The sequence below is a fragment of the Haliaeetus albicilla genome, chromosome 2, assembly GCF_947461875.1.
Source record: "Haliaeetus albicilla chromosome 2, bHalAlb1.1, whole genome shotgun sequence".
NCBI classification, from domain to species: domain Eukaryota; kingdom Metazoa; phylum Chordata; class Aves; order Accipitriformes; family Accipitridae; genus Haliaeetus; species Haliaeetus albicilla.
Window position 1 is genome coordinate 75470832 of NC_091484.1, and position 19775 is coordinate 75490606.

The window sequence follows — 19775 nt, forward strand, 5'->3', positions numbered from 1 at the left end:
ACCAGGTTCATAGGTGATATAAATACATTCAGTCCCACTGATGGCAAAGCTGACATTGCCTCTGGATCTGGTCTGGTCTATGCTTCCCCTTGCTGATTTGCTCACTCTTTGAGAGTCTTAATTCTTTCTCTGAACTGTAGTCAATAATGTGTATAATTTTGAAGTCTGTCATTTTCTTTTCTTGCCTCTGATGGGAGCTGGTGGCTCTCACTTCACCCTTGCACCAATGAATGTGGCTGTGTAGTAGGAGGCATCAAAGCATTATGACAGCTTCCTAGTTCAAGGGAAAAAAGCCCATGGAGGCCAAAACATCCTTCCCTTTTCCTTACTTCCAGGTTTGCATGCTTGGGACCAGGACAGGAAAACTCATTGCTAAGGCTCTGTTGTAAAGTTTAGCAGCTGGAGACAGCTATTGATGCTGAAATACGAGTGATCATGCAGAGAGCAGCAGAAAGGGTATCCCACCAACAAAGAGAGAATCCATTTGGAGAATATCATGTAACAAGGGTGCTGGGACAGCAAAGCATCTGTTGTGTAAAATCCTCTCTTAGCTCACCAGTACAGGCTGATTGGGTTAGTTGCTACTGCGTATGTAGCCCTAATCACTTGTGAGTTGTGATAGCCAAGCTGAAATACTCATTCACATAATAGCATGCAAATAAATGCAGAAGGAGGGATGGCCCAGATGAAATTAAATATTCTTGGTAGTAACACTTGGGAAGTCAGTGATATCATTGGACAGGCCAGGATGGGCCTGAGAGGGCAGTGATGCTCTGAGAGGAGGGATTAGCACTCTCCACCCAGGGCAAGGGACATGGCAAGGCCAGCCTGCCCCTTTTCCACCTGCTCTCTGCAAAGGGGTGCCACTGAGTGTTGATAGTGTGCATGCTTTTCATGTGAAGATGGTGGAGAAGAGAAGCCCCAGGGGTCCTAGACAAAACATGATTACTACTTTTGAGTATGACTGCAGAAACTCCCCACAAACCTCTTGCTCTCCTGCTTTTAGAGTGACACCTTGAAGCTGGCCAAGGAGCTCTCAGACACAGTTGTCTACTGCAAGAGCGTCCATTTCAATGGCTTTGAGGACCCCAGCCATCCTCGGGCTTTCTACGAGATGTCATCATTCACGGAGAGCAAAGCTCTGAAACTAGCCCAGGAGTCTGGTATGTATGTTCTGCCCTGGCAAAAGGCCATCCTCTGTCCCAGCTAGTGGTGACACAGGACAGCTAGTGGTGGTTAAGCACAAGGAAAAGGCATCCTGAAAGATGTGGGTTATGATCTTTTTGGTCATGCATGTCACTGAGAAACAGTGGGAATAACTTCATATCATAGAGGCTGTTACCAAGAAGGGCATTTTATGCAGGTAGTTCACATTCAGCCAGACTCACTAAGCAGAGAAGCAGTATATACAGCAGCATCAAGAAGAGATAAAAGTAGCTCCCATCTCTGAAAGAGTAATTTTCTTCTTTTTTTTTCTGTAGGAACCAGTTTTATTCATCACAACATCAGGCACCTGAGCCGGATCTACCCTGCAGGCTGGAGGACAGATTCTTCCAACTACAACCCCATCGACTTGTGGAACGTCGGCTGCCAGATCGGTGGGTGCAACTGGGAGGTCAGAGAGGGTCAGCCTGGCTGGGTCGCCCATGAGCTGTCTATGGAGGGTCTTCCAACTGAGGTAGATGTGCGATCTTAAGCCATTTGCAGGCAGAGAGGCTCAGTGGTCACTGGGAGAGATCAGCTCTTCAGCCAATGCTCAGTGAGTTTTCATAGAACATTTTCTGGCCCACCTCAAAACCATTAGGAGAGCCTTTCCTGTACATTAATGTGTGCATCCCTGCAATTTCACTGGAAGCAGAGTTGTTGCCATTTAACAAAGGAGGAGAGAGCCAGGAGTTACAGTCACTTACCGAAAAGTGTGCTGAAATCTCTGGCAGAGATGTAAATCAAACTCAGCTCTCTTGAGCCCTAGAGCAAGGCCATAACCATAAGGGCCAAGCCATGGCCTGAGCTGTTAGCTGTAGTCAAAGTAGCCCATCATACCTACTCCCAGGGCATTGAGGCCTCTGATAGTATATTGATGTCTCAGAGATTTGATGAAAACAAGGGTCCCAGAGCCTGTTAAGTGAATTATGTTATAGCTCTCATCCAGGAAACCTGGTGTAGTGGTAAATGGGCAGGCTGGTGATGACGTGCTGGGCTCTCTTGGTGATGCTGGATGTTGGAGATGTCCCAGTTGTGTCTATGTGGCGCAGCCAGACAGGAGAAGCTGCAGATGCAGGGCTTCGTGGCCCCCAGCCGTGTAGACCTGTGTGGGCTGGATGTGCCTGGCAACATATGGACTCGCTAGGTCCTGCAGCCCCTGTGGGGGGCACAGGTAGAACCCATTGGCCTGTCTCCCCAGCACTGAGTCTGGCCTCAGGAGAGTCTCTGGCAGGCAACATTAAGTCCCTTGGGGTACTCTAAAGCCAGACCTGCGTGCCTTATCTGATCCAAATTCAGCATTTGGGCACCCAAATTAAGATTTTTCAGAAGCCCCGAGTACTTGCAGCTCCTAGTCAAACTGGTATACTGCAGTTATTAAAGTCTTCCTTGCAAGTGGAAAAACGGGAGTGCTTTAAAATGCTTTTGGCCTTCCAGTATTACAGGGTTGTAGGACCCAGGACCAGGATAAATTGCCATCTGTCCTAGAGCTGTCTTAGAAGTTGCTAAAGAGGTTGGCATCACCCTTGAGAAATCAGTGGAGTACTGAGGAGGTGCTGGGGTCCATGTGCACTCCCTATGTGGTATTGGTGAGACTGTTCACAGAGACTGCTTCCAGATTTGACATTAATGCTTTTTAAAAAATGATGGCAAATTGGAAAGAATACAAGAAATCTGCCTGGTGTTAGGACACTAGTGAGGCTTGATCTGTTTTGGGCAGGAGACAATAAAGAAATGATTTGATCACAGCTTCTGTACTCCTACATGAAGAGTTCAGACAGTGAGGAGCTCTCTAGTCTAACCAACAGAGGCATCAATGCCCCTCAGGATGGCAAATGAAAGTAGGCATATCTGAGCTGGAAAGGAGGTTTTATAATGAGGCTAAGTAGCCAGAGAAACAATCTGAGAAGGATTTGCTGACTTCACTGGAGGAGATAACTCCTTCAGCGTAGAAATGAATAGGTTTATCTAAAAGATGCAGTTGCTCAACCAGGTGACATAAATTCAATGCAGGACACTTTTTCATGCTGTGGAAGGCAGGAGAACAAATGAGATGGCTGTAATGGGTCCTCCTGTCTCTAACATCTCTGAATGCAAGAAATCCTCGGGGGTAGCAGGCTGGGAGGGTCAGAGTTTATCACTGCTGTTTGAAGCGTGGAAAAGCCGATGTTTATGTCCATGAAGTGCAATTTCATGTGAAAAGAATTAGTATAAAAAGATACCCATTGATTTATCTGAAAGTGACTGGATTTATTTATTTATGTTGCAGTTGCCCTAAATTTCCAGACAGCAGGCACAGAAATGGATGTCTACCAGGGTCGGTTCCAGGACAATGGGTTTTCTGGGTATGTCTTAAAGCCGGAATTCCTCCGGGATGAGCAAACCAAATTCAATCCAAAATCCATCACAGAAGGAACATGGGGGACAAAGAAGAAGCTTCTGCTTAAAGTAAGAATAGAAATCAGAAAATGTCTCAGTAGCATCCACCTGCAGGGGGGGTGTGTAGGTTGTCCCTTCTCCTTCTCCTGTCCCACCTGGGCAATGTTATCCTAACCCTACTCATTTCCCACTGCTGGGGTCTCTGCTTCAGTCCTGCATGGGGCCTCATCCTCCAGGGACTTACTCACATGTTTAATGTTTGGCAGTAGGAGAGGTTAATGACAATATTCGCTGTCGTTACAGAAACATACAGGCAGACATGCAGTCAACAGTCACCACTGTTGTTTCCAAGTATCTTCTGATCACTGTGGGGACAGTTAGAAAAGTTGCCTGCCCCCTACCTAGCCAGCTGGCTGGGCTTGGAGCAATGTTCATTAGGTGCTTTGCCTCATGACAACTTCCTCTGAAGCATGTCACAACACTGGCTCTGAAAGACCAGCACCAGCTTGTCACAGCAGGTCCTGCACTCCTGGAGAAGGAGAGGAAAGTTTGCCAGGGACGCCCCTCTTCTAATGATGTCCTGACCTCTTCCTTTGTTTCCTCTGCAGATCATCTCTGGTCAGCAGCTGCCCAAGGTGAACAAAAGCAAAAACTCCATCGTTGATCCTAAGGTAACAGTAGAGATCCACGGCGTCCAACAGGATAACAACAAGAAGCAGACCAAAGTCATTGAAAACAATGGTAAGGGGTTTTCTTCCATGCCGTGCTCCCATGGGGCAGTAACCCTTTTGTTTCATGTAGCAGAGTGTTCCTTGCCAGACCTGCCCACACTAAGCAGATACATGAGGTGCTGTTGGCCTACTTCAGTGCAGAGACCCTGGTTATAGACTCCTGGTGGCATGAACTAGCCCCACAGATTGATGTCCCTATGGAGCATTACTTTCAGGGGTTCTTTCCTTTCTTCTCTCTCTAAGATGTTTGGAGACAGAAATTCCCTGCAAAACGACATCAGCCATATGAGTTGTTTTGAGGCTGGCTGCCAGATTTGCAGAGCTAGAGATTTGGAAATGCTCTTTACCTCCATGCAGTTGGACTTGACCTGGGATGCACGGGTCCCCACCAAGATCTTCCCAAAGAAGGCTTATTGTAAGCCTGATTTTATCCTGAAAGTGTCACAAACTCACAAAAGACTGAGGTTGCAAGCGATTTCGGAGGTGTCTGTTTCAACCCCTATCCAAAGCAGGACCATTCAAAGTTAACTCAAGTTGCTCAGGGTATTGCCCAGATGGATTTTGAATATCTCAAAAGATGAAGATTCCCCAGACTCTCTGGGGTCTCTCAAGTGATCCAGTCATTGACTGACCTTATGATAAAGTACAATATCCCTATTCTGAACCAGAAATTCCCCTGTTGCAGTTTGTGCCCATTATGCATCCAGCTTTTGCTGTGCACCTGTAAGAAGAACCTGGCTCTATCTTCTCTTTAAGGAGGTAGTGGAGGATGGCAATAATAAACCCCTTAGCGTTCTCCAGGTTGGATAACTGGACCTCTCTCAGCCTCTTTTTATATGTAACATAGTCTGTGTAAAAGGAGACTGTTTCCTGTAGCTCAGAGCCTCCTCACAAGGCAGGGACACTGCATCTGCTCATCCTCTTGGCCAAAGCGGCACTGGTGCTAAATTAATGCGCACCACAGCAATGTTACAGGTGAGGCGTGAAAGCCATAAGCCCCTGTCTCCAAAGAGCCAGGCTCAAGCCTTACCCAGCACTGACCTCAAGAGATCTCACAGACATTTCACCTTCCTGTGGGCCATTTCTCATTGGTCAAACATGGCTGTGATTTCCCTCCATGCAGTGAGGGTCTGAATATTGTGGCCTTCTGGGTTTGCAGAGGGCAAGTTCAGCCCTCTCTCCTGTGGGAGTAATGAGGGAGTAGGAATCTGAAAAATCAGTCCTCACCCTCCTGCTGACAAATACACAGGTACACACATACACATACACACTACTTTTCTGTGTGGACTAAGAGCCAAGCTCTAGAAAGCCAACACATATTTTCCTCCCTGCTAACAATGTTTCCCTTTTCCTCTTTCCTGTTTGAGTAAATCTGGCCTGGCTCCCAAAGCTCACGGCCATTTCCGTCACCTACAATAATTTTTATAATGTCTGGAGTGAAAGCTGTGTAGGGAACATTCCAGACCTGCCAGGCCTGTTCCTTGGGGCTGCTCAGCACACCCGGCCCCACGGCCAGCCCTTGGCTGGCTGGAGTGATACTGGAGTGATGCTGGAGGGAGCGTTGCCCAATGGAAAGTGAATCAAACAATGAAAACATCGATGTTGGAAAGGGGCAGCTGCAGAGACGGGGTTGCCTTTCATGGGCTGAGGTTTCAGATAGGTGACCACGCTTCAGCAGCTCACCTGGTTTGGCATTTTATGGTTGGACTCAATGATCTTAAGGGTCTTTTCCAACCTAAATGATTTTATGATTCTCTGTTGGTGGGACTGAAGCAGGGGCTGTGGGCACAGGTCAGATCACGGCGGTGCAGCTGTGGAGCTTGAGAGGCTGTGGGAACCTGCTGGCTCAGCAGCTCAGAGCATCTCACTGTGGCTCTGAGGTGGGTTGAAAATCCCCCCCCAAGATGTCAGTACAGTGAAACTTACTGTCCTAGGATTGATGTCTTTCAACCTTCAACTGATGACCTCAACTTTCATGGTTTCTGCTCCCATGGGATCAGCAACACTGTTTTTTTTTTTCCCAAGGATGAAGGAGGTCAGAGGCAGATGTGTGTTATCTGAACAGCCCAGTTGATTTAATCCTATGAAAGTCCAAATAAAGTGCACCAACCCAGCACGGGTAGTTTGCTATGGCACTATCCACAGGCCCATCTCAGCACCTTCAGGGCCAGCTGAAATATCCCTGCCTCCTGCCTAATCGTCCGCAGACCCTCCATGACCAGCAGGCTTGAGCTGATGTTTTGCTGTCCTTGGGCTTCTGCTCTGCACAGGCTGGGCCGATGGCAGCAGGGTTTCAAACAGGTTGTCTTCTCCTGTTTGTTTCTGGGGAGTGGTTTATTGATACTGCGGAGAGCACCTGCCGTGACCTGGAGAGAGAGCACTGAGCTTGCTCTTCAACTCTCATCTGATGTGACAATCTGGGTTTTGTTTGCTTTGTGAGGCCGGACCACGAGATCCTTACCCATAACAGAAGTAGGGCTAGTCTGGCTGTCTCAGACACTGCCCTTATGCAGGGAGACATAAAACATTTTGTCCACAGACTTGATGATGCTTTATGTAATCAGACACTCCTCATTAACCTTTCTCACAGATAGGGAAACGGAGGCACAGAGTGGTGACAGATGGGTGTACCTCGAGCTCTCAGCGAGGCTTAAGGCCCCAGAAGGCTGTCACAACACAAAGACACAGCTCTCCTCTCTGCTCACCCCTGGTTTAGGGCTGTAAAAATTTGCAGCTGGTCCCCTGGCAACCAAAGACATCCATGTATCAGCCAGTGAGAGCCTGTGGAGCAGAGCTGAGTTCATCTCCCTCCTGCTTCTCGCTGCCTTCTGGGACCATGGTGCTGAGGTCTGCACTAAGCAGCCTCAGCTGAAGGATTTTATTAATACCAGGTAGCAAATCAGTATCAGAGCTGGGAACAATGGTCTCAGCACCTCCTAAGACCTTTGGCCTGGGTCAGATTAGGTTGGCAGTCAGGCAAAGTCTATGTCCATTTGCAAGCATCTCTGACTGCCATCCTTGTCTGCCAACATCTTTGACCTCCATCTTTGCTTGTGAGCATCTCTCACTTCCTTCCTTGTTTGTGAGCAGCTCTGATCTCCATCCTTGTCTATGTTGCCCAGGCTTTAACCCGAAATGGGATGAAGAGTTTACATTTGACATAGAGATCCCTGCACTTGCCCTGGTCCGGTTTGTGGTAGAAGACTTTGACATGTCGACCAAGAATGACTTCATCGGGCAGTACACCCTTCCCTTCACTAGCCTGAAGCAAGGTAAGGCCCTGCTCCCAGTTCCTCACAACCACTGAGTCCGCTGGGAAACTCCAGTGTCCTAGGTGAGAGGTCCAGATCCATCATACTTCGGGTCAGAACAGGTCCTCTCTCTGGGGTATGATAATGACCAAGATGATAAACGGTTTATTGGGCAGCTGTTAATTCTGTCTGTGAAGAAGGGATCCCCTTGTCACCAGTGGCCTTGGGCACGATATGTTACCAATGCTCAAAGCCATGCCTCTCAGACCTGCCTGTTCTGTGGGTAACAGGGAGCAAAACGCTCTGAGGCAGGGAGATGTTTTTGCAGGGTCTTGGCAAATGTTAGCAAATATTTTTCCAGTCGGACTAAAGGCCACTTTCCATCTGTGTCTCTGCTTCCAGGTTATCGCCACATCCATCTTCTAACCAAGAATGGAGATCCATACTCCTCCTCCACCCTTTTTGTGTACATCAATATCCAGGACTGTGATTAGCAGCTCAGCTCTTTCATGGCACAGTGAACCTTGTTACAGACCTAGAAGAAATTCAGCGTGTGAAGTCTGTCAACATCAGGGTCCCGGCAAATCCCCAGTGCCTTCTCTGGAGTAGCACATGGTGCTCCACAGGAGCCCTGATGTGAAATAGCCATTGACCTTCTCCATTCTGCGTGCTGGAAATCCTGATGCTGCTGTTGAGATTAATCCTTTTGTACCTGTTCGACCAATCCAGCTGTGTTTTTAGTTCACTTCATTTAGTGTGTTTTTTTTAAATTTTGCTTTTAGCAAGAGGATAGGGACTTGTTTTTAGCAAAGTACAGCTCTTGGGCTGGGTTTGATCAGACATCTGGACAAAACACCCAACATCTGTGCAAGAAAAAAATCCACCTCACCACTGAAATCAGTGACCAGAAGCCAGGTGACTTCTTGCAACTTCAGATGTTAGCCATCTTTCACTAAATGAAGTCTTAAATGGGGACACAATTCTGCTCTTTTCTGTTACAGATTAAAAAAGAAAGCTGCACTACAAAGGCTCATGTTATATAACTCGACTTTCCTTTTGTATTATAATAAAAAATACATGAACACTACTCTGCCTCTGTGCCTGGCTCTCAGCCAGGTCGCTTTGCATTCAAAGCCTGCCTCTCATCCTGTGAAGGAGAAAGAAGCTGCCGAACGGCAGATTTTCCTCTGACCCAAAGTGAAACCCACTCAAAGGGACCTCGGAGAATGTCTTTTGCTGATGACAGTGGAAATACGCTCAACTGACAGTAGGGCTTTTTTGTAGTGCAGTAAAACTTTCTTTGTTTGTGTTTTTATAGAAAAATGTCATTTTTAACACAGAAGAAGTGGCAGTAGAAACTGTTGTAAATGTTAGTCTGGTCACACTTGCACTGTAGAGGTAACCTAGCACAAACAGGCAAGAGTGTTTTGAACAGCAACACAGTATTTATGGCAACAAGTGATTTTTCTTCAACTACAACTACAGAGTTAAGGGAATATTGTTGAAATAAAATAATATATAATTTGAAGTGCTAACTGTGTTACTAACAATGTGTTAGACTATTGTTAGACTATTAAAAGTAAACAAATCTGGAAAAGTCCAATTACTTGTCACTATATGCCTCTTTGTCTTACTTGAATGCAACACACATGAAGTTGGAGATAGACAGACCTGCTTAATTTCTTAAAGCTGTCAGTCTTTCTGGAGCTTTTCGTGCTTGGTTGTGGAGGGGATGGGCTGATACCAAAGAGGTTAATGTCCTGTTAAACAAATTCCAGTCCACTCACTCCTCCACCTGTTTTTGACTCCAAAATAGCCTGGATTTAGTGATCCTTGGGCCCATTGCAAAACTGGATTTCATTTACTCCTACCTGGAGTTTATTATGCTGCAGTAATCATTGCTGAACACATTGATTTTTTTCCTCTTGACTATAATATTGTGTGATGTTGTAAACCATTGCCAGATTAAATGTGAATTATATCCACAACTCAAAGGCTCATACTGAATTAACAACCAGTGGCTGAATGAGTTCAAGAGCGGCAGAGGCCACCAAGTCAGAACAGGGTGTCCTGCAGTGACGTGGCTCTCTCTTAGCTCACCTCTGGGCTGGGACATGTTGTATCAGGAGACGCATTTGAAGGCCAAGGCTGGAGCATCCTTGACTCCAACTCAGGGACATCCTGCTCCCAGGATGCTCTGAGCATTTTGTTTTAAGGAGACATGGGATAAAATCATGAATGAAGGATAGCCAGGACTGCCCTGTTCCACACAGGGAGCTTGCACCGTGTGGCCTGAGCACGATCAGAGGCATTCCTGCCCCTTGGCTTGTGCCAGCACCAGCTCTTGTGGGGTGAGTCGGGTCAGCCCCCTGAGTTGGCTGAGAACAAATTATTTGCATTTTTGGTGTTGCAGGATTAAATTTCAGTTGGATTATTGAGGTAAACCAGCCCTCACCTGTCTGCTGTGGTCAGCACTAGCGAAGAGGGGGACAGGGAGAACTAGAAAACCAACTAGTTGGTTGGAAAACCAACTCTCCCCATGAGGAGAGGAGCAGCAGTTTCCAACAGGCCCAAATATCAGAAGGATCTATTATCTGTAAAATCCCGTGCTGGTTTCTGAGTCCTGTCAGGAGCGCTCCACTCGTGCGTTGGTGAGCATCGTGGCAGCAGGAATTAAAGCAATTTGTAGCAAACTGGCCTAATCTCCCTAATCCAACTATATTTCCACTGGTCTCTATTTCACTGCATGATGCCCGTCAGGCCCACAGTCAGGGCTGATGATAGGTGGCATTGCTGCGTTTTCTTCAGGAGCACATGCAATTCGTTAATTTAGGAGCTGGCAGGAGGATGCCGCAGCAGGGTGGTGCAAATATTGTTGCTTCCAGCAGTGGCAGTAGAGGCTGAAACAGGGATAATGTGCACTGTTTGTATCTAGTGTGAACACAACAGGAGCGATCATGCACGTAATTCGGCCAATTTACAGCTCTGCTTTACTCTTACCTTATTTTGCACGGGGGGTTTAAATGGGTTTGGGGCTGGCCCCTCAAGCAGAAATGGGACGAAATGGTGGCAGGAGTGTGGAGGTAATGATGGGGTTGTGGCTTATTTGAAGTAACCACCAATTCTTAAACATAAAGATCTGTCCAGAAGACCCCATCACCTGGAGGTCCCTGCCTCCAGCCCAGCCAGATGGTGACACTTCCCACCTACTGCATGGTCCCGGGTGTTGTATGAGAGCTCCTAGCTCCTCAACCAACAGCCGCCTGCAGCTTCTCAGCTCCATCCCCACATCCCTGCAGCAAGGGTGGGCACTCAGGCCAACTGCTGAAGAGCCACGTTCCCACCATGGGCAATGGGGGGGGTGTCTTCAAGAACAGGGTACCTGGGCATAGGGAGACAAATGGTCCTGGCTATGTGGTGTTTGGGAACAGAGAGGGACCCCACCTTCTCAGTTTTTTCTTTTGTTTAAAAAAAAAATCCCAAATCCCATTAGAGACCAGGTGTTTGAAGGATCTCTGGCCCTGCAGAGCTTTTCTCTACTGCCATTGTACCCCACACGCTGATCAAGGACACTTTCAGTGCTGCTGGTTGGCTGTTTATTTGGAATCACCGATCAGGCTGGAAATGGAGTAAAGCTGCAAAACCACACCTCTGAGTCTTTAAACATACATGTTTCTTCCTTTTGTTGCTATATCCCTTAATCACTGATCGCTCACATTTCCCCCTCCCCTCCCCAATCAGACTGAGCTTGCAGCGTGGAACGGGCACTCTCAGCCCAAAGGACATCACAGGGATGAAGCCCTGACAAAACCCTCCGTGGGACACACTCTGCCTCAGGTCATACCCAAATCCCTCCTGGCTTCTTCAAGCCTCTCGTCTGCAGGCAGGTGGACTCTTATGATCACCTGCACATGCCAGTTGTGCACATGGAGGCTAGGTGAGATTGGAGATGCTATATCTGAATGAGAAAAAAAGAGAGTCAAAATCAACAGCTATGTCCAGCCCTAAATCTCATCATCCGCTTGAAATAGACTGGCTAATAAATATGTTCTAAATAAGTGGGTTTTTTCCAAGCCAGGTTCTCATTTGTTTTACCTGCACTGGGCTAGCCATGTTAGTCTACAACTGATTCTTGCTGTTCTTTGGTGAGTAGTTTTTCTGCAAGGTAAGAAGGGGCAGAACTGGCTGGTGTTATGCCATGGGCTACCCCATCACACATCTGGATACTCCATTACCTTTTTCCTGAACTCAGGGCTCCCCCTCTGTCCTTCTAGGGCTTCCCCCTCTTCTCCCCACCCAGAATTTACATAGCAGCTGCAAGCAGCCTTTGTCTTGCCTAATTTTAAACTTCTACAAATGAAGGAAGATCATGACCTTGTGCACGGGGCAATTTGCGAAATGGAGAGGAAAGAAGAGGCTACAGTACAGTTGTGTGACACACACTTGTCTTCATGGCTGTCAGCAATAAAGTGTCAAAAAAGAGGCAAAAACATCCTGCAAAGTCATTCCTGCAGAAGAAACATTCCTGCCTCCTTAGGGTCAGGGTTTGCAGGGAGAAAGGAGCAGTCCCCTGAACAGTGGCTGCTGGAATAACTGCATTGGAGCTTGGCCTGATTGAGGTGTTGGGTTGGGTTCACTGAGCAAATGTCTGTACTTCTTCCCTGCAGCTCCTAAGAGAGCAAGGGCTGGTCCCAGAGTCACTGGAAGCTGGATGGCCCCTGCGGTCTCAGAAGAGTCCACACTGCTTCTTCTCATTCTGCTGCTTCCATTTGGGCATCTGGTAGAACTCATCCTTGGACTTCCCAAAGATATCGTGGAAATCAGCATCAGAGAGATAGTACTGCAGCGGGAGGAGAGAGCAAAAAAAGGTCAGCTTTGGCTTTTGCAGAGGCCGGGACACCCCCATCGGCTGCATCCCTTCCTCTCTGTGTCAGTGCTGACCCCCGATTCCAGGCCAACAGCTCCTGTCCTACTGCCTGTCCTCACGGTGGGAAATGGAACGTCCCAGCAACTGTTCCTCATCCCGCTTCCCAAAGTAACAGGGGAATAAAAGCCCACCAGCCCAAAGGAATGCTCTGGTTTTGAGGGGTTAGCATGCTCTGGCTGGAACTTGGTGCCTGCTAATCATATGGAGGACAGGACAATTCATGGTGCATCGGTGATGTTCTGCTGGCCAAAGTTTTGGGTGGTTTCTTAGGTAGTGATTCACAGTGAAAGCATCTCCCCCTTGCTCAGTTCCACCCCCCAAATATTCCACTGGAAATAGTCACTCCCACTGCTAGAACGACAGAAGGTTTTGTAGATAATGGGCTCATCAGTGATACTGAGAAAGACCCTGTGGGAAATAGAGGTTTAGTTTTCCCCGGCATTTTGGGTAGAAGAAAGCGCTCATGTACATCCCAGCTGAAATACAATCATCAGCACGTGGGCATGGCCGTGGGGCAGAGCTGCTGGCCCAGCTGTGGATCAGCTCTCTGGCTGCGGGTGTTTGCCTTTGCCAGGAGATCTGCTGGGACAAGACATTGGTCAAACACGGGTCATAGAGAGGAGAGGGAATCAGCCCCCTTTGTCCCTCCCATCGGCTTGCTTGGACTCAGCTACAGACGTTGCCAAAATCCTTGGGTTGATCGGAAATCTGAGATGTGGCATTCCTCCCTGTCCCTGGATGGGATTTACTGAAATGCAAGCTTTCTGACAAAAAAAAAAAAACCAAAAAACCCAATAACAAAAAAAACAACAAAAAAAGAGATCTCTTCTGGAAGGAGTTTCAAATGAAAACAAACACCCACAGCCCAGGCAAAATGCAAGTCCTGGCTTCATTCTCAGCTGTGTCACTTTGTCTTGCAGGACCTGCACTTTTCATTCTCTGTCCCTCCAAGGACAGAGGTTGGGTGGCAGAATTAAACAACTCTAGCAGAAGAAAATAGTTTGAAAAGTAGCTATTTAAAACTCATTTTTCTCCCCCCACTCCCCTAAAAAAAAAAAAAAAAAGAGAAATACATTAAGTAGGGTAAAACTACTACAATTTCCTCTCACGTGAAGCTCCTGCTTTTTGATGAGACCTATGTGTCCAGCTGGTATCTCCTTGAACCTTAAGCAGGACTTAATAGTCTAAAGTACTAGTGCACTTAGCCAGTGACTAAGTTCCAGGTTAAGCTACAAAGGCATCAAACCAGCAATGCTGTCACCTCTTTTTTAGTAGGATCCACGCCTTCTGGAAGTTCATCCACCGTCTTGTTCATCAGCACCTCTCGGGAGTAAATTCCTTCGCCGTTGGGCACCATGGAAGGGCTGCTGTTGTAGGTGCTGCTATTGCTGTAGCTGTTGCTGTCACTGTGGTTCAAGTGCGATTTATACTCAGGGGAAGCACTTGCTATACTTGAACCTGCCAAGCTGGTCATGCTGAGGGTTTTCTTGTTCAGGCTGATGTTATTAAGGTCCTGCCAAAGGTAGGAAAACATGTCAAGACAAGAAGCTCTGGCAGAGCAACTTGGGGGTCATCCCAGGACCTTTCTCTCTGTTGGGGTTGGGGGGACTGTTTCTGGCACAGACTATCTGTTGGTTTGTTGCTCCAAAGCAGCAAAGGGAAAGTCTGAGCTAAAACATTAGTCCAGCACCTCCATCAACGTTACATTGTGATGTTAGGACTGCCAAAAGCACAGCACTAATGAGAGCCCTTAGAAATAACTGAAAATACTCACTGTAGTCTCATTCTTCTCATGGTAACAGCAGGGGAAGGTGCATGTGGGAGGACAGAAGGTGAGATTAGATATGTACCATGCCTAAAACTTCTAAATTACCTGCATACCCTCCCTGATATGCCATCTCTCCTGGTTCAAAGCCCCTGCCACTTCCTTCAAGCCTTCCTCCTGCCCCTGTCCAGGGCAGAACTGATCCCGTGTGACAGTCACGTTTGGGACTCTTGGGATCTGGTTTCCTCTGTGCTTTGTAGGATCTCCCACTGGGCTCTGCCCTCCCTGACCAGGGGCTCCTTGTCTGGGGTCTTGTCTAGTGGCCCCACCACTGCAAACTACTCATACAACGCTTAACTGCACACTCTTATAGCTGCACGCACTTTTATTTGCGTGTGTAGTTTAGAAAGCAGCTGGCCAATCTCCTGCTCACCGATGCCTCTGCACAGGACTGGAAAAGCCCCAGGAGATCTGGGTGTATTTATGAGTTATTAATCACGTCTCCCTCTGCTTTCCACGGAGGAGCACAGCTCTGATCCTGACAGCCTGAGGTCCCCACGCCTGCCCTGATCATTATGTCCTCTCCTTCGTGCGAACAGGCTGGGGGACGCGGTGGGGTTTAAACCCAGGCGTTTCCCACCCATATGGTCGAGAAGCAACTCACCACTTTGATCTCGGATATAGCCGACATCTCTCCTAAGCTGTTCTTCATCTCCTCATAAGACTTGCCATCCTAAAGGTAAAGAGAGTTGTAAGAAGCACAGGCTGCCTTTAATTAGCACATGCTCCTGTTCTCTATCGGGGTCAGGACATCATATGAATTTTAAAGCGAAGTGGTGCCCATGCAGGTGGCAGCTGGTGCCTCCTGCAAATCCCAGCTCGTGGAATCAGGAGACTGTGCCAGAATCTGAGCTTTCACTTGAAAACAAAGAAACAAATGGACTTTAGCCTTTGCAGTTGTACAGTAACGGGTGAAACCAGGAAATTTAAAGACTTCAGAGAGCAGAAGGCAAATGAAGAGAAATCATATTTACTACAGGATTGAAATCTCTTAGATTTTAAATGAATCTTGCAATGCATGAAAATTTGGGATAATATAATATTCCTTTTTTCCCTTCCCTGATTCATTTAGCTAAAGCAACCGATTTTTCAAAGCCTCAGTCCCTGACTTCTTGTAATTTGGTGCCATGTATTACCAGCTACCTCTTATTTCCTAAAAAAAATGGAATATACTAGATATATTAGCAAAGCTCATGACTGTGTTTTCCTAAGCAGCCAGGAGATGTCAGTTCTTAACAGAATCATTGAGCGAAGTTCCCCAACAAGAACAAACAACATAAACACATGGACTGCAGAGCAAACAAATTTAGACCCAAAACTGAGCAATGAACACACACACCAGATGTTTCTGGGATGTCAACAGTTTGGATTGCTTGTCTGTAGTTGCTGGAGCTGCCTACAGGGGATATTTTTAGAGGCACATATTTTATGAGCTGTATCCTTGTTTTTCAGCGGTTGCTCAGAAACAAACAAGGTTTGACCTTTGTTCTAAGCATCAACATTGTTTTACAGGTCATTGCTCTGGGAGTTGCTGTCTTATCTGTCCAAACCCGGCTGTCAAGACAGGCTCTCTACCACCACACTGGTTGCAAAGAAAGACGATGCAAACCCAGCTACAGGAAATAAAATATCTCTGTATGAGTTTTCCTGCAGTGTGAAGCCCCCTGGGGACCTTCACGCCATTGCCCTGGCTGTCCCACCTGCAGGCTCCAGCATGGGAATTCACTCACAGCCCTTTGGGCAACTAGAAGACTGGATTGCTTGTGAACAGGCTGACCGCCCATGTTCATAGAAAAAACCAGGAGCGAGAAGGGACAATCAGTAGCAGCCCACCGGGGAAAGCTCTGGGAATACACTCTCTGGGAGCTGAGCTTTTCCCAACTGCCCATCATCTTCTGCCTTGGGGTTTTTTTTTGCTTGTTTGTTAGTTTGTTTTTGGGTTTTTTTTGCTTTGTTTAAGCCGTGAACACCAGTGCCATCAGCTGGCAGGAATTTAGGTGCACAGCCTGGCAGCATTGCTTCCACCTGGCTGTTTGCTATAAACCAATACTCTGGCTCTATTAATCACCAAAGCCCCTCCAAGATTGTTCTTTATTCCCAATATATTCTGTGCTGTAGCACAAAGTCCCCAGGCTGGCTGGACCGGCTGGTGCGTGGTCTGCATGGAGTTAAGTGCACCTCTCCTTCTTCTGTCCAACCATGCTGTGCCCAACCAAGGTTGGAGACTGGGTCCTGACAGTGCACCATGGGGCTTTGTGCGCTGGCCACAACAGCAAATCTCTGCTCCGCATTATACTCCTGAAATGATTTGAAGCCCATGTGTTTGAAAGAGGAGAAAAAGGACTTCTTTCTTTCCCAGGCACCTCCTCAGGCACGTTTCCATTGCTATATAGCGAAGAACTGGTATTTCTAAATCAGCTTTTGAGAAGGCTTGTATGTAGGGACCAAGGGTGACCTTGCTCAGGAGCTCCTGGGCTCTGATGGGCAGCCTGCAAACCTGAACACGAGACCTGTCTGCTCGCATCTTTCATTTCGCCAGAGTTTGCCCTTCAAGCTGGGCCATAAATTTTTCTCTGTGACTGCATTTTGAAAAAAATGAACTTTTTTTTTCAATTTTCTTTATGATGTGGGGTGCTTCTGTTTTCACCCTGAACTTGGTTTTACTACTAGCAGTCCCAACCCATTTTTGGCTGAAATCACAAACCTGATTTGGGACCTAATCTTTTTTAAAATAAAAATGTGAATATTGTGAATTCAAGCACATTTACTTATATTTGCAAAGGCCTCAGTTTCACCAAAACCAGCTACTTTTTGCTGGCGAAGGAGTAGAAGCTGCTCAGGTAGCACCAGGAAGGCATGAAGCTCAGGGCATGTCCTAGCTAGGTTTTGCCCCATGTACCACAGAGGATATGGTCACTGATGATAACACCCTTTAAGCACCGCTGAGCACGCGTGCACACCACAGGGCTTTTCCAGAAACTTACGCTCCATTTGTAGGGGTCCCAAGCGTTGAACCATCCTGTGAAGTTGAGGGGTTCGTAGCCCTGCTTCACCAGTATTATCGGAGTTGCCAAGTCTCTCCCTGCCGGATGGGTCTTGAGATACTCCTTAGCTGAAGCAATTGCTTCATTCCTCTCGTATGTGTTGGAGGCTTTGCCAACCCAAAGGAAAATCTGCAAGGAGAGAATGTGTTGAAGATCATTGAGTACTTAAGACCTGTGCAGACATGGCTGTTTGCTCTCCCCTGCCAACTGGAGCGGAGATAAGACTGGAAATATTGTTTCCCAATAGTTCCCTGGGATTTTGATCCCAGATTTACTCCCAGCCAAGACAGATTTTGCTTTTGAGACAGGCATAAAGCATAAACATTTCAGGAAACAGTTCTTGTACGTTTCAAGGTAGCTAAACTCAGATCCTTGCATGGGCCAAAACTCCAATGGCCTCAGAAAGCAAAGCCCCCAGAGACAGTTTCTGATGGTCTAAAGCAAGTTGTCACCATTGGTGCTGGGAAACAAGGGGGAAGGTTTCTGGGTGCCACCTCCTTATAGGAGCTGGCAAAGACTGGAGCAGGTTCAGCTCTTCTTAACTTGGAGCAAGGCAGGGACCAGGTGTCTTGGTTTCCTCCTTTCTGAAACAGGGCTAGCAATACTACCTCACTCACGTGTTTTGTGAAGGACTGGACATGCGCCTGCTTGTCTGCCCAAGCATCGTGAAGGGTTTGGAGATGGGGCAGAAGGGATATTACCCTTGGTTTCACCTTGAAGGATGGATTCAAACCAATTAAGCCATAACCTGTTTGAAAATACGTCTGGGAAGAAGGGGAGTCTGTGCTGACCTCTTCCCATGTGTCTAGCAGCATGACGTCATCTTCATCCAAGTCTTCCTGGCAGAAGCCCACCACCTCTGTCATGATGAATCGACCCGTCTGGTTGGAGCACTCGAAGAGGCGAGGTTGGTAGTGTGTGATCTGCTCTTGAAACCTTCCTCATGCATGGGAGGGAAAGAAAAAGCAAGAGAGGTGGAAACCTTTCCCTTGTGGTTTACTGCAGGGCCCTGCCACTACTTGTCATGACCTTGATGGAAGAGGTGGGAACATGGCAACACTCATCTGAGGGCCTGAAAGTCAGCAAAGTCAGGTCTCGGGATTCTTGGACCATTTTAACAATTTTTAAAGGTAACTTTTTCTCCACCCAAAGAGGGCAAAAGCAGAACCCTTCTCTCATTGTGGAGATGAGCCTGATGTCAGGTGAAAGCCATATCAGATTGTTTGGTTGCAGAGGAACCCATCACCTGCCCAGAGGCCTGGAGAAATCCAGGTTGTTCAAAAGCAGATTTAGTTTCATGAATCTTCTGGGGCTGCCCATAAACCTAATAATAGCTGGAAATGGAGCATGTGGTTCATGCAGCCCTTATGACAAGATGTGGGATGGATTTACTGTGGAAAAGGAGGATGTAGCACACCCTTGCCTGCAGGGTTTGGATCTGCAGCTCCTACTTCACAGAAGGCCTGACCCAAAACCTAGGAAAGAGACATCTTGGTGTAGTTTCTGACCAAGCTTTTGGTGATATTCTGACCTCGTTCTCCCTTTAGTGAGGACACAGTATCAGAGTGCTTACTCACCTTCCTGCAAAGTTTTGATCCCTTGCTTAATGTTGCCTGGCCAAGCCCAGAGGAACAAGCAGGTCACTATTACCTCTTTTCACTGGCGTAAGGTGCTTTGCCTCCCAAGGCTTCCCAGAACTCTGCGGGCTCTTGTCCTTCCAAAATGGTGAGCTTGTCCCGTTTGGAAACGATGTCAGCTACCATTTTTGCCATCTCCCTCTCATCTCCGCTGCACCCCTGTGTTCAGAACATAAGATTGAGGTGGAGTTAGGGACAGCCTGGCAAAACTTATCTGTGGGGAAAACTTGGCTTGGTCCTACCCTCCTCTGGAGAGTTTTAGACCTGCTTGAATGCTTTTGAGGGTCTCATCTGAGCTGGTCACTCAGAATCCATTTCCAGTCCTTGAAGGGACATTCAGTGCAGCCAATGGCATCTAGACCAAAACTCATATAATCACAGAATGGTTTGGGTTGGAAGGGACCTTAAAGATCATGTAGTCCAACCCCCCTACCATGGGCAGGGACACCTTCCACTAGACCAGGTTGCTCAAAGCCCCATCCAACCTGGCCTTGAATACTTGAAATGATGGGGCATCTGCAACTTCTTTGGGCAACCCTTCTGCTTCGGTTTGATCTACGATCTCATCCTGAAACACTCGACTAAACCAGGATAAATGAATATGCTCTAATGCTGGCTAATTTCTTACAGCTGGAGAACTTGGGGTGCTTTATTCAGCTGAAACTTGTATGTACATCTAAAATGAGGTGAGGTGAATCCCAAAATGGGTTACTTCTGTAGAGAGAGGGCTGTGCTCCTGCTGATCCTCTACAGACAGAGCCTTCTCCTGGGTGGACCT

At 47.3% G+C, this 19775-nt stretch overlaps 2 protein-coding genes across 5 annotated transcripts in view; one reads left to right on the forward strand and one right to left on the reverse strand.

Moving 5' to 3' along the window:
* The window catches only part of PLCD1 (phospholipase C delta 1), a 57521-nt gene extending 48354 nt beyond the window's left edge, over positions 1 to 9167 (forward strand). For both annotated transcript variants that reach the window (XM_069778290.1, XM_009916448.2), the window contains exons 10-15: positions 1007 to 1163; positions 1482 to 1598; positions 3473 to 3651; positions 4191 to 4323; positions 7436 to 7585; positions 7967 to 9167. In XM_069778290.1, coding sequence (XP_069634391.1) covers positions 1007 to 1163; positions 1482 to 1598; positions 3473 to 3651; positions 4191 to 4323; positions 7436 to 7585; positions 7967 to 8058 — 828 coding nt within the window. In that variant the 3' untranslated portion in view covers positions 8059 to 9167. The remainder of the gene's footprint in view (positions 1 to 1006; positions 1164 to 1481; positions 1599 to 3472; positions 3652 to 4190; positions 4324 to 7435; positions 7586 to 7966) is intronic.
* A 1976-nt stretch (positions 9168 to 11143) lies between these two features.
* Positions 11144 to 19775, reverse strand: part of VILL (villin like) — a 39088-nt gene continuing 30456 nt past the window's right edge. For all 3 annotated transcript variants that reach the window (XM_069778288.1, XM_069778289.1, XM_069778287.1), the window contains 6 exons: positions 19011 to 19156; positions 18152 to 18296; positions 17301 to 17489; positions 14921 to 14989; positions 13753 to 14004; positions 11144 to 12404 (listed from right to left, as the gene is read on the reverse strand). In XM_069778288.1, coding sequence (XP_069634389.1) covers positions 12291 to 12404; positions 13753 to 14004; positions 14921 to 14989; positions 17301 to 17489; positions 18152 to 18296; positions 19011 to 19156 — 915 coding nt within the window. In that variant the 3' untranslated portion in view covers positions 11144 to 12290. The remainder of the gene's footprint in view (positions 12405 to 13752; positions 14005 to 14920; positions 14990 to 17300; positions 17490 to 18151; positions 18297 to 19010; positions 19157 to 19775) is intronic.